The sequence below is a fragment of the Melitaea cinxia genome, chromosome 4 (genome assembly GCF_905220565.1).
Source record: "Melitaea cinxia chromosome 4, ilMelCinx1.1, whole genome shotgun sequence".
In the NCBI taxonomy this organism is placed as follows: domain Eukaryota; kingdom Metazoa; phylum Arthropoda; class Insecta; order Lepidoptera; family Nymphalidae; genus Melitaea; species Melitaea cinxia.
In genome coordinates this window covers 7342829-7358597 of record NC_059397.1, presented here as the reverse complement: position 1 = coordinate 7358597, position 15769 = coordinate 7342829, and the positions used below count along the sequence as shown (strand labels likewise).

The following is a 15769-nucleotide window of genomic DNA, read 5'->3' as shown; positions in this document are numbered from 1 at the left end:
AAGAGAAAAAAAATAAAACAAATGCAATAGATTTCAAAATTTAATAACTTACAGAAAATATTATTACATTAAATCAAAAATTCTTAATCTTATTCATCAGGCATCAAGATTACGAAGAATCTCACTCAATTTTGTTGTTTAATATTTTTATAATGTCCATTATTGTGACTGTACAGCCAGATATTAAACTTCCTACTCCAAAAAGAACGATAAGGATATTTTTCCAAAGAATCCAATTATATTTTCCGAGATTCTGCCACCTGAATACAGTTTCTATGATTCCCGGGATAATCAAACCAAGTATAGAATAAAAGCAAGCACCAACGATGTTTATTATCTGTTCCAATAACGGTAAAGCGATGCCAATTCCAACTGAAAAAACACAGATTGAAGATTTTATTTATTACTAGCTGACCTGGCGAACTTCGTATCACCTTATTTTTTTCTGAAATATAATAATAACATAATATATCAAAATAAAATATAGCCTATCTTTTAAGTTGGATCAAACTGCACACGGTGTGCAAATTTGACTAAAATCGGTTAAGTAGTTTAGGAGTCCATTGAGGACAAACATTGTGACACGAGATTTATATATATTAAGATATTTGTAAAAGCACACTTACAACATACATATGAAAACATTACATAATATTTTGAGATTCATTAACCAAAACATACAAAAAGTCACAAATAGTTTTTAAGGGATGTACATAAATAAATAATAAATAAATATCTACACACACTTATGCTTGTGTTATAGCTAACAGCCGACTAGTATAGCTACAATTTTTTTTTTCGATAAACATACTTACAAATCATACATATATAAATATATAAATAAATATGTATATTACACCCAGACTCGGGGTGGGAATCGAACCCACAATACTCGAAGCAGAAAGCAGGGTCACTACAAACTACGCCAATGGGCTAGTCATACACATATAAGAGTAAATGTGATTTTTTTAAATATAAAACAATTTAAAACATGTAAACACTGTCATTATAATCACGATATTAAAAATTAGAATCATCATCATGATAAAAATAATAAGGAGATAATTAAAAATATAAAAATTAGGAATTTTCCCATCATAACCAATTGGCTAGAAATTAGAAAGTTTGGTTTTCAATATTTCATCGTTAAATGTTTGTACAGAAGTGTGACATAAAATGTCATAGTTTTACTAATGTGAAAAATATACACTATTTTCAAAGTTTCAAGCTTCAAAACTAGTTTAAATTTATTCCTTAATGAAATAAATTGATGTTTTACTATTTATTATGTAATAATAATTGAATATTAATTATTACGACCAGGCATATTGAATGTTAATTATAGGAAAAAAATACCGCACTTACCGCAGAAGCAGACGCCTAGTGATCTAGAAACAATATCAATTGAAGTGCGATATTTATCTTTAATGCAACCATCTGTATATTTTTTAATTATATCGAAAACAACGAAAAACTGCAGAGGATAAGTGAAGAAAATTGATAAGGCAATAAAAATTTTTGCAAATATCGCAGGCCTGAAAATAAAGATAAAATAATTTAAATACTTGGAGTATACTATACACAAAGTTTAACAACAAGTTGCAAAAAATCCAGAAATAGGCATTTAATATAAAAAGTTATTTCTAATTTTGTTTGTTTTCGTTTCAGCCTGTAATATCCCACTGCCGGGAATAGGCCTCTTTAGCCATGTAGGAGAAGGATCAGAACCTGCTCCAATGCTGTTAGGCAGATATATTCTCTACTATGAGTAACGATTGCTATCAGGTGTACATGATAACAACCGAGACCGACGGCTTAACGTGCTCTTCGAGGCACGGTGGGGAGACCCACAAGGACTGCACAAACACCCAGATCACGACAAACATCTGTATGGCCAATAAAAATGTTTGTTATTTGCGGGGATCGAACCCGCAATCGCCAGCGCAACAGCTATAAACCAGTGCTGTGACCGTTGCACCAACGCGTGTGATAACATAAAATTAACAATAAAAATAACAAGTATTTCACACTTGCATGTAAGTGACACATATTTATATCTTAACTACAATGTCTTAATTAAAAATATAGTTTGGTATCTTTTAAATAAATATAAGAATACGAAGTGTTTATTGAGAATACATTTTTTATATAATTTATACTAGTTTTTAGTACGTTGGTACCATAATATATAACTTATCTCATATATATATATATATATATATATACATATATATATATATATATATATATATATATATATATATATATATTTATTTATTTATATATATATATATAGATATTTTTATGTATGTTCGGCGATAACTTCGTCGTTTATGAACCGATTTTGATAAATCTTTTTTTGTTAGAAAGAAGATATCTCCAGGGCTAATGATGGGATCCCAGAGAAATCGAGGGAAACCCTCGAAAATCGTAGTGACGACAAGTGCATTTGTTAATTTTTTTCGTCTACTTACCTTGTATTACTTCTCGATATAATTGAAGTCAGTTTTTTTCGTTTGTGAGCAAACACCATTATTTTATTTTATTTTACTAGGCATTCAACCACCAAAATGATACAATAGTATAATACAATATATATTATTGGATATTTCGAAAATAGGATTATACTGATATGAATAATTTAATTATTATGAACTACATAACTAGTTAGTTTAACAGGTAAACGGTTATGTTCAATATTATCCATGGTAATTAGAGGTGTGTGCGTGTAAAGATGAGCGCGTGTTCGTGCGGGTATGTGCATAAATATGTAAGCGCTTGTTTTGAATATTTTTGTTATTACTAAGAAAACTGCATCGTTTTGTGACGTCGTTTTCTTTTTTGTTTTTTCTTTGAAGTGACAGAAGATACTAAAGATAGACCGTTTTGAAACGTATTTCAGTACACGGTATATAAATAAATAAATAAATATCTTATAACATACACACACGGTCGTCTGTTTCTATGGTCTTAACTTAATGCTTGTGTTACAGGTAACAGCCGACTGTTATAACTATATATATATTCTACCATTTAGATGTAAGTAATAATATTTAATTACGATCTATGTGTATATTATTCAATAAATTTTATGGTCTACACGTTTGCTCCAATTAAAAGAGTTGCCCAATTGACGCTTTGAATGATTATGACTGCATTTTTCCATGACTTCACTCACGTTTCATTAGGAGTTAGGTAAATTTTGTATGGGAAATACAAACAGATACAATTTCTAATAAGATAATGATATATTTGATATGTAGGTGAACTTATTATTAGTAAGATTAAATATCGGTCCTCAGTAAGCACTTATTATGTTTACTTCTTATACGAGTATGAGTGCGGGCGGTGAATACAATCAAATAACCCATGTGAAGTGTTGGCTTAATATTTAATGATAATATTAATATTAATTTACGACAATTTATTGACTGTGAATTATATGTGAGTAATGTTATCATTAGTCACGTTATACTTTAATTACTGCAGTAGCCTTTTATAATGTAAACAGTTGATTGCTTCTGTTTTCTGACTAATTTCAAATCAGATCAAATGATTTGATTGCATCGATTTGTTGTATGAATTTCTGTTATTTTTAACCGACTTTAAAAAAGGAGACAGGTTCTCGATTCGATTTTTTTACAAGTACTTTTTGAGTTATCTTCTATATATTAATACATGAGGCAAAAACTTTGTACCTCTTACGAAAATTGCGCGGACGGAGGAGTATGAAATTTCGCACACTTATGGTTTATATAGAAAATGCTAATATTTTCTTAAATTATGCATTAAAAAAATCAAATCAATGAAAAAAAAACATTACACAAACTACCATGTATTTGACACACACATATATGTTCTATTGTTTATTATTATACAATACTAGCTGACCCGGCGAACTTCGTATCGCCTAACACAAACTTTATCGTATGGTATTAAAGTTCAAATTGACTTTTAAGTATTATCACAAATCTTTTGTATGGGAGTATAAAAAAGTGTTGTTTTTAGACTTTTTCAGGAAATTTATTTTTTTATTTTTTTTGAATTTTTCTCTCCGTAAGAACCATCCTCGTACTTCAAGGAATATTTTAAAAAAAGAATTAGCGAAATCGGTCCAACTGTTCTCGAGTTTTGCGCTTAGCAACACATTCAGCGACTCATTTTTATATTATAGATAAGGTTCTGTTGATATATAGTCTTTAGGAACAGAACCTTAATAATGTTCAAACTTATAATTTAAATAATTATGGTCGAATTTCGATCACTGGGCGACCACTAGTCTCTAATAATACATATCTACTTGACTGTTATTTCGTCTACCTACGTTGTATTAGTTGACAATGTAATTGCAATCGATTTTTTTCGTTTGCACGCAGATAATTATTGATGCTTGAATTGTGAAAATTTGTTAATGATTTTTCGTTAAAAATAAATCGCTTAATTTTTCGTTTATAAATATTTTACGTTATAGATATTTTTAGTTTATATATTTTCATACATGAGGGATAATCTCTCTTATGACAGCTCGGTTTAAATTTAAGTTCGAAGACTATTTTTTTTTTAGTTTAGTAATATCATTACAGCCTATACAGTCCACTACTGGACATAGGCCTCCACAAGTTGACGCCAAAAATAACGTGAACTCATGTGTTTTGCCCATAGTCACCACGCTGGGCAGGCGGGTTGGTGACCGTAGTAATATAATACATATATAATTGAAAGCTTTAGCTTTAAAAATTATACGGCCCCATTTCAAGATGTTATAGGATGAAAGATTTATGAAAGTTCTGCCATTCTTTAAGTTAATATAATATTTTGGACTAGGATAAAAATAAAAGCTTTACTTGCGAGTGGGTGTAATTAACAAGTGACTTTTTCAAATAATGTCTTTTAAAATTATAATTATTAAGGTGGGGCAAGTCAAGAAATATCTTGATCTATCTTCATATATTGGAGTAACCCATCTGGCGAAGTAACTCAACTTTAATGAATATATCACTTCAGCCTGTAATATCTAACTACTGGGCATAGGCCTATTTCCCCATGTAGGAGAAGGATCAGAGCTTAATCCACCACACTGCTCCAATGCGGGTTGGCGGATATATTCCCTACTATGAGTAACGGTCTGTTATATCTAGGTTTAATTCGCAATTAATTCTGACGCCGCTATTTTAATTCCTTTTAAATATTCCATTTTCCATGCCGTTTACCATCCAGCGCGTCACTAGCTATATATTTTATCCAGAAAAGGAAAGTGAGGTGTTTTAGGGAAAGTTACTGTTAGTGTTTGGACGATATAATAAACTATATGAATATTCAAACAACTTGTGTGTTTTTTAAAAGACCACCGGGAGGTGCCGCGTAACAGATCGCTATTAGGTGTACATGATAACAACCGGGACCGACAGCTTAACGTCCTCACCAGTCCTGGATTTATAAATAGGCCGTATTCCGCGGCCCAGGGGCGGCAGCGTCCTAGGGGCGGCAGATTTCAGAGGTCGGTCACTTTATTTCAGAGGATAAAAGTCAAACATGTTTCTTTTTTACGCTCTCTTTCTTAGTGACTAATTCATTCGTTTATTTAAATAATAATTTTCCATTTGTAGTAAAAGGGCCTCCTTTACATGGGGCGTCAGAAATAAAGTGGCCTACACTCATAAAAAATATAAATCTGGCACTGGTGCTCACCGAGGAACGGTGGGGAGACCCACAAGGACTGATAGCGTAGAGCATGAGAAAGGAGATAGGCTACTTTTTAATGCGAAAAAAGGGGTGTAATAAGGTTTGAAACGTATTGAAACTAAATTTCTTATGGACGTATCGTCATTTTTAGAGCTAGAAGCTTGAAAGCTATTTTTTAGGCTGTTGATTCAATATAAATAAATTTGACATTCAAAGGTTGCAAATTTTTTACCCTCACGCCTCAGTTTTGGTTGTTACTGTAGATACCTGATAGCAATCGTTACTTACCGTAGGGAAAATATCTGGCAACCCGCAGTGGAGCAGCATGGTGGATTTATCACTAATCCTTCTTCTATATGGAAAAAGAGGACTATGTCCAGCGTGAGATGTACTATTAATTTTTTATATATATGTATATATATACGTGGGGCACACTAAAAGTTTCCGGAATGAATAAGAAAAAAATACAATTAAAGGTCAAAAATGAATTTATTGTTTCTCAAAATATTCTCCCTTTGCGTTAATACACTTTTTTTTTATACGATTAAACCGATTTTGAAAATATTTGTGCCACTCCTCCGTGGTGACCTCATAAACGTGTTTTTCATACTCTTCGACGGCCTCTTCGAAAATCCTTTACCGCGTAATAGTTTCCTAATTTTTGGGAACAGAAAAAAGTCACAAGGTGATGATACGGCGTTTACGGTTATTTTTACGCAGTTTGTCAATAACTTCTGGCAAACAAATGGTCGTATACTAATTACTGTACACGGTAAGACAATTATCTAAAGCAACAGTAGCCACGTGTCCAGTTTTATTAGAAAAAGAAGCAATCATCCGCTTAGATGCACTTTTCACGCAAGCCGCTTTGGTTGATTTCGGCTCACCTTGAAAGACCCATACGCTCGATTGCTGCTTTGTTTTGGGATCGTAGCAATAAGTTCATGTTTCGTCACCTGTTACTATGTCCCACACCAAATTTGACGCCCCTTCGTTGAATCTGGTAAGTACCAAGTGACGCGGTCCGTTTTTTGAGCCTAGGTCAAATTGTGTGGGATCTCCCGTGAGTATAGCTTTCAGTAGTAGTAGTATTAGAGATGCCCGAATTTCATGGTAGATCACGAACCTGTCTGTTTCGATCATACGGCGCACAGCATCAATGTTTTTATTGTACACAGCGGTGGACGGGCGACCTTCGCGAGATTCGTCACTGAGATTCACACGACCGAACTTGAATTCCGCAAACCAGTTATAAATAGTCGTCTGGTATGGTGCTTCATCGCCAAAAGCAGATTGAAGCCGAGAGAGGCTTTGCTGAACTGTCAAATTACACTTGAAATCGTAGAAAATCATATTACGAAAATTTTCCCGAGTTAAATGCATGTTAATGTAGACACGCAATTTTTAAAATGGCACCACAATGGTAAAAACAATTGACAGTCAGATAAAACAAACTGCATTCTACAGCTAAAGAGTTCCATTTTCAAATGTTGTAATTAATTTTTTAAATATTGTTTATGTAACTGGCCAGTCCCGGAAACTTTTAGTGGGCCCTCTGTATATATATATATATATATATATGTTGTGCCACTCCTCCGTGGTGACTCCGTATATATTATATATATATATATATAATGACTATTTTTCAGGTAGACGTTATTGGTTGCTTTACAGAACAAACTTTTATTTAGACGCAAATAATCCCATGTCATTTTTTGGTTTTTACAGAGAATGAGTATTATGTAACAAGTATCAAAACATGAATAAACATTTTGAATATGATATAAAGATTGATTAGGAAACGTCAGCTTAAAATTATTATTACGTAAATCATATAGCTTGTTGGTGAAAACAAAACAAGTTAAATTATAAGCTTACATAATTATATGTGTTAAGCGCTGTGTTTAAATTTAAAAACTGTTTACTGTTTTGATTTGCTTAGTTATTATGTTAAATAATCAAAAACAAGACTGCCGTCTAAATTTTAACACACTTCAGCCTATCGCAGTCCACTGCTGGACATAGGCCTCCCCAAGTTCGCGCCACACATCCCGGTCTTCCGCAATCCTCATCCAGCCTACACCGGCAATCTTACGTAGATCGTCGGTCCAACGGGCCGGAGGACGTCCCACACTGCGTTTGCCAAGACGCGGTCTCCACTCTAGGACCCGTCTACTCCAACGGCCATTGGTCCTGCGACACAGATGACCAGCCCACTGCCACTTCAACTTGCTAATTCTGTGGGCTATGTCGGTTACTTTCGTTCTCTCGCGGATAGTCTCATTTCTAATCCTGTCTTTGAGAGAGACCCCAAGCATAGCCCGTTCCATTGCACGTTGAGCGACTTTAAACTTGTGGACCAGTCCCTTGGTCAGTGTCCACGTCTCGGCTCCGTATGTTAACACAGGCAGGACGCATTGCTCGAAAACTTTTGTCTTCAAGCATTGCGGAATCTTCGAAGTGAAGACTCGACGGAGTCTGCCAAACGCCGCCCAGCCCAACCGAATCCTCCTATCGGCCTCCTTCTCGAAGTTGTTGCGGCCTAGTTGGATAGTATGGCCTAGGTAAATATAATCCTGAACAACTTCGAGAAGGGTACCATCGACCGATACCGGTATCGGTATGACTTGGTTGTTAAACATAACTTTCGTCTTATCCAAGTTCATACAGAGACCGACACGTCGGGAGGACTCGTTTAGGCCGGCCAGCATTTGGCCTAACTCATCCAGCGTCTCCGCAAAGATGACAATATCGTCGGCTAAATTTTAAATGTTGGTGTATTCTGATAATGAGAACTTAGGGATAGTGTTCAAAGTTTAGCTTGTAATAAAAAAAATATTCGTGTTATATTTGGTTTAACATTTTTGTATGTACAATATATGCAATATTTTTTTTAAAAGGTCTCTTAGGAAGTAATTTATCTACTGATATAAATATAGAATACATTATTATAGCAATACTACGTAATACTTTTACTTGTATTTTTTAACTTACCAGTCGTCTATAGGAAGATTTAATGTTATAGATCCTCGCAATACGTCTCCATATCGTAGATATCCGAAGACACCGAGAGTGCTATAGAAGAAGACGATAGCTGACATTGCCACGACCAGAACGCTAGGACAACCTAGGAAGTGCTGGGGTTTCTTCATGGCATTTTCAACAGGCATTACCACGCCTATACCTTCCATTGCAAATATTACTGTCCTGTGTGAAATGGGCACAAAAATTTAAATAAGTTATGCGAACGTGGAAGATGGGAATGTGACAAATAGATTTTAGAGGAATTTATGTATTAAATATAAGTTTATGTACATAATGTTTTTCCTTTTTTGCGAGTAATGACTATATGTCGGATTAAGATTGATATAAAAACAACGTAACTATAAATAACAAAATACATCGTTTGTATTTTCTTATCGCAACACACCAAATGATAATTAGTTTTTTTATAGATGACATTTTGTTTAGAAGAGAAATAAAAGAACCACGTTGTGTATCAATCATAACACAAAATTTTGTTAATGGTTTATGTCAAAATTTCTTATCTCGTCGATGTGAGATGATGGATTAGTTTGCAATTATTACCATTAACTATTTATTTATTAATATATTTATTATTATTTATTTATTAGATTACTAGCATCGTATATAAAATAGATGAAATGCTAAGCGTGTTGCATTAAGCTTAATATTTATTTATATTAAGGTAAGCGTTCACTTCGATTTTATCTTTTAATAAATTAGATGCAAGATTTATTTGGTTTGATTTCGAGTTGTTTTAATGTTTTTATTGTTGTTTTTATATTAAAAAAGTGAAATTATAAATAATATTATTGTCACCTTAAGGCTGTACTATCTAATATTGGTCTACGATTGTAAAATCGTCGCAGAAATATATAATAATCTAAATATTTTGAGTACTTAAAATAATCAATATTTTATTTTCAATATTATGTCATGTGTCAAAACATTATACAGTAAAATAAGAATTAATACTGATAACATTGATTCAGAATCATTTAAGGAACAAAACTTATATTAATATTTATTTTATTTTATTGACAGGTTAATTTGTACTTACGATATGAACGCTGGTATCCTTGCGGGGTTGCCGACCACTTTCTTATCGTATAAACTAATCTCATTTGCAAATATATAATATAGGCAAATGAGGTACGTTAGGAATAGGAATAAGTTAGCCAATATCGAGAAAATCGCTAACCATTTCAAGTATTTAATTTGACACAGCATGCATAACGGAATTAATGTTATCAAGCAATACATTTCTATCGAAATGTTGACACTTGGTACATATTTGTCAATCAGCTGGAACGGAACAGTTGTATTAAGTTTTGCCATGTATGAAGCCATTCATTCAAATAAATAAATTAATGAAGTATCCTTATTGTATTTTGAAAATTGAAAGGATAAAAGCACATAATAGTATAAATCATGGACAGTACCAGTAGCTATACAGACATCACTGTCTGTATCATTCCATCCTGTGTGGCTACGGATGCTGTGTGGCTACGGCATTAAAGAATATAGCCACCCCCTCTCTTCCCGTGGGTAATTAGTAAGAGGTGACTAAGGGATAAGACAGTTTCACTACCACCTTGGAACTTATAAAGCCGACCGATGGCGGGATAACCATCCAACTGCTGGCTTTAAAATACACAGGCCGAAGACGGGCAGCAGCGTCTTCGGTGCGACAAAGCCAGCCCTGCGGTCACCAACCCGCCTGCCCAGCGTGGTGACTATGGGCAACACACCGTTTTTGGCGCGAACTTGTGGAGGCCTATGTCCAGCAGTGGACTGCAATAGGCTGAAATTATGAATGATTATTCCATTGAATATTCAGGTTACAGTAATGTAAATTAATGCCTTCATCTTATTTTAACACCATCTTAAATTTAGTTTCTCATGATACGACCTTAATAATAATAAAGGTAGTATTTAGATGTCAAATTAAATAATATATTTATAAATTTTCGTAATGTATAAATCACAAACCTGTTTTATGGAGTCTGATATGAGAACTGTATAAATACAGCAAACGCCTACATATGTACACAATAAAGAAAATTCCGCAAAAATACTGCAACAATAAAACTTAATTACAATACAATACAATATAATTATAGTACTTAATAATTATACTACTTAAGAAAGCTTTTAGTATTATATTTTTTTCTAATATTTTATGCTTTATCTTGGGTACTGTTGTATCTTAAGTACTTGTTGTTGGGAACTTGTAATTTTAAAATTATATATACTCGTATGTAACGATAATGTGTAACGTAAAAATTTGGGCATGTGTCTATATTAAGTATTGACACAGAAATATTCAAAGACCTTAACCTAAATATAGAAATATGCGTTTATTTTTATGCATTCACTGTCACGGTTGTGAGTATTAAGAAAAGAGAAAGCTTTTTTAATCGAAATGGGTATGTAAAAAGTAACATATTGCTTAACCTGTCTTAACTATTTCGAATGTAAATGATATCATTAATAATATATTCGCAAATAATAATTATATAGTGCAAAACTAACCTGGCAGCGTTTGCGTAGGATCGAAGTGGTATAGGTCCATTTTGAAATGCTGCTTTGCATGTTTCAGCGTAACTAAGAAGAGGTTTACGTTCTATTTTGCAACAACCAAGAGATGTCTTTACCTGTGTTTATAAATACGAACACATATATTATATTGGACTACAGTAAAATCATCTTAATATAATCAACACAATAAGTTATACTTTAGGAATTTGAGTGACTATATTTTCCTCTTTAAGCTAAGGCCATATTTCTAATACGAATTCGGATTCTCTTCTGACACGAAATGCGTCACTCTTTTATAGCACAAAACACGTTTGACAACATTATATCTGATGTATTGGGCACGTGTTTTATTTACTATCATTCAAATTTAAATAAACCTGACTAAAAAGACTACTAAACTGTAAAAAAAATGTATAAAGGACTAAATGAGTTTCTTGTAACTATATATATTGTAGTGTGTATGTATAATATATATAACTATATATATATTGTACTATATTTTTTGTCGATTAAATTACTGCCTGGATGTCAAAATTGGACAGGATTAGAGGTCATACTACAAGCTATTTTGAAAAAAAATGTCACTGTTCCTTAGTTTGTTAGTTTGAAAAATTATGGATATAATAACCTTCAGTATAAAGATTCATAAATGTGAAACTCAGTATATACCTTTGAACGTACGGCTCATATTAAAGTGAAGTAAATAATTTCGTATAAGCTTAATTTAAGGGCTGACTACTAAAAAGGTACTGACTGCAAAAGAACGAAAAATTGCTAAAAAGTCAGAGATACAGCTAGAATTCAATGCATTTAAAGCAATTATGCTCGCCGCGGCACTGTGTCTTCCAACGTTGTCTACGCATTTGTTTACCCATCAAAATACATCGTCACGGATACAAGTAAAACCTTGCCCAAAAAGCAGACCTTGATTTTGTGATATTAAATTTTCCATCCCATCTCATATTAAATTGTCTTTTTTGTTGAGATAATTAGAAACAATACATTAGTAAAACAAAAAGTCATAAATAGATTTTTAAAAATCGTACGCACACACACACACACACACACACACACACACACACACACAGACATATATATATATATATATATTTGCTTTGCGTTTAGTAAATACTTTTGTTACTTTTGATTACAATGTTTTGTATGAATCAAGGTTGACACATTAATTGTTTATGCGTAAAATAGACTGATTTTTTTTAAAATAAAAGTAGATTTTAAAGCAACGCATCACTGTCGTAGCAGTCAAAGCTTATTTAATTTAATACTAAATAAATATAGAATTACAAGTATCTATGTTCCGACTTCTCAAAATTGAATTCAGTTTAAATTACAGATGCTAAAGACGAAATAGAAAATTACAAGTTACGAGTAAGGTGTCTTAATGGCAATATCTCCAAGGACAAAATAAAAACACAAACTTCAGGATATGCCATTAGTCAACAATATTCATATTAATTTGACGCTAATCTTACAGTGACAAAAACTGAGGAAGCCTTCTAGCTGTGACAAATAAAGAGTCAGGTCACTGGTTTCACGCAATACTGTCAAACACGACCTTGAGACACTTTTAGACTATGAAAGTTTTAGAATTGCTTTCGGTCTCACGATCTACTACTACACGATCTTTTCTACATCTAGAGTTTAGGTAGGCTATCTCTCTACTGTTACGTCACTTAAACCATAAAAAGAGCTCTTGCCACCTATTGAAATTAGTCGTAATGATGGTAAAAGACCCGATGGATTAGCGTTGGTTCTCTGGGAAAATGACGGGCACTTTTGTGGGATACAACCTGCATTGACACACTTGCCTCGTTTCGTGTCAGGGAAATTGCCTTAAGAGTGGAAGTCGATGCAAAAAAGGCTGTAATAACGAAACGGCAAATATTCGTGACACTAATCCCAAATTACATCTTAGTGCCGTATTTCAGTCAAAACACTTGGACCTTGGAGTAGCAGTGCCAATTTTTTTTTAAAAGAAGTAACTCCTCGTTTTTTTATATTAAACAAGCGTACGGCTCACCTGATGGTAAGAGATTACCGTAGCTTATAGATGCCTGCAACACCAGAAGCATCACAAGCGTGTTGCCGATCCGATCCCCAATCTCTCATCATCACCCAGGAGCTCTGGTCACCTTACTCACCAACAGGAACACAATTCTGTTGACAACAGTATTATTTAGCTGTTATCTTCTGTGAGGTCGACTTTATGCTTTCACTGAGAAGGAGAGGGTTTGTGATTTTTTGTTTGAGGAAATGCTACCAGTAACTTGGCACCTGTAATATTTATCGTAAAATTTAGAAATAAATGTTTGATTTTTCAGCAACCTTTCTATGTACGTTGAGAGAAAAAAATGTTGTAGTAAAAAAATATAAAATAAAACAAATTTAAATATAAATCTAATTGGGCACAAAAATATATATATTTAATCTATTTACCAGTATATGTATGCAGTGTCCACATATAAATCCAATTAAAAGGGTTCCAATAAGACCTAAGCCCCATCCAGCGTTAGAAAATGCTAAAGGACCAGCTAATAACCCTGATCCCAAGGAAGCTTTTATTAAATTTGCTGTTGCTCTGATATCTCTAAAATAATATTTAATTTTTAAATGACGATTGTATCGTATAAGCTATATCATTTATATCATCAATTGTAACCTACAAATGTGTTTTCTTTAAATTCAGCTGTTAATTTATCTTCCTGTTTTCTCAATTCACCACATTAAATAATTATGTACTTACGAACTTGGTTTTTCAACTTTTCTATGTTCGTACGGATCGTATTCTTCTTGTTTGTAATCTTTATCCATTTTCACGTCTTTTAACACTTAAATTTAAAACAATAATCACGTTTCTCTCAAAACAACTTTTCTAATATACATCTTATTGTAAATTCAGCGGAACCGAGCGTAAAATTTATTGTTCTATATTCTAAATGGGAAGGCAAACAATACGTTCTACTGGATCCTAGAAAGATTTTCTTGAAAATAAGTCATATACGTTTAGTAAACACTCTCGAGGCCAGTCATTTGTATGGTATATTATAATAACGATTGTGGTTAAGCCTTAAGTTAATACCATAACGCTTTATTTGATAAACTGATAAGCCAATCATAACGTGCAAGCCTTCATCATTGGATGTACAGTGAAATAGACAAGAAATTCTTTAGTATAAAAATAAGGAATTGTTCAATGTCAATTTATCTCGTTCTTTGTATGTTAAGGTTAATTATATAAGTTACAAGATATATTTGTGTAGTTACGATATTTACGACAGTTACTAGTTTTTTGATCGGGCTTCGTTCGAGTAAATATATTTATATTTTTTCATTAACTGTAATTATAAATTGAATTGTCTTAAAATCTAAATTAATTCTATATTCTGCTGCTTGCTGCTTCACCATCATACTGCAATAAGGTAAACATCGACATCTGTTTATAAATACCGGAATAATATAGAACGTGCATAATGCATCATCTTTTTTTGCGGAGTAGTAAATGCGTAAGCGGGGGAGCTTACTACCCTTGGGTAGACACGCTCATGAAGTTTTAGTTACAGTGAGTTATTTTGATGTGAGGCGTCGTGAATTTTGCGAGAACTATCGTTCATACTTTATTACTAGGCGACTAGATTATTCTGAACACGGACTATGGCGAAATAATGAAGCTCCAAGTGCTAATTTAATTAGAATATGGGTAAAGTGTTTTGAAGACTTTGGTTCAACTTTTAAACCACAAGTATAAGGTCGTCCTAGAGCATCTAGGACTGAAGACAATATTGAGCGAGCTATGCAATCTGGTACGAGATGACCCACGATTATAGTCTACTCGCAAAAAATCATCTGTCTTCCACTTATCGCAACTAAGTTTATACCAGCTGAAATTAATCTCTTACTAGTTTTTAATCTTACTAACAATAACTAACATAAATTATAAGTAAATATTGTTACTAATATACTAATACAATATGGATGTGCAGTCTGAAATAAAATACTTTAGTTAATTTATTTATTTATTACTTTACAATTCCTTATTTTTATTTTAACTATACCTTATAAATTTATGTTTAATCTATTTTTTAAATATGCACGTTCTACTGCGTCACCTGTTCATGTTATATCTGGTATTGCTGTTAATAAATAGGTTCTCGGGTAGGTACCGAATACAACTAATTTATTGTATATTCGTATTAATTTCATATTGAGATGGAAATAATCGTCCGTATGCTTTCTTTATATTATACTTTTTTATAACAATCAGTGAAAATATAGAGCCGACATATTTTCTAGAGCCGTATGATAAACAAAAAAGTTAATTTGATTATGTTATCTTAATGTAAATATGAATTTCAACACTGTTCTAGTAGTTTTATATAATCGACTTACTATATGTCTGAAGTTTAAATAGAAATAATTATATTTTAGGTTATTACGATATTAGCCTATGTGACATAAGTCACATACTTTGAATAAGTGACGTAATAATAAATTTATGCAGGCATAG

The 15769-nt window shown here is 32.7% G+C and overlaps 1 protein-coding gene across 1 annotated transcript; it reads right to left on the bottom strand.

The window, feature by feature from the left end:
• Positions 1–27: 27 nt before the first annotated feature.
• Positions 28–14076, bottom strand: LOC123670258 (proton-coupled amino acid transporter-like protein pathetic). The gene is made up of 8 exons (XM_045603767.1): positions 14009–14076; positions 13702–13852; positions 11242–11363; positions 10699–10783; positions 9767–10011; positions 8677–8889; positions 1366–1535; positions 28–372 (listed from the first exon to the last, which is right to left on the bottom strand). The coding sequence occupies exons 1-8, from the start codon at positions 14074–14076 to the stop codon at positions 122–124; spliced, it is 1305 nt and encodes a 434-aa protein (XP_045459723.1). The 3' UTR covers positions 28–121.
• Positions 14077–15769: the final 1693 nt, after the last annotated feature.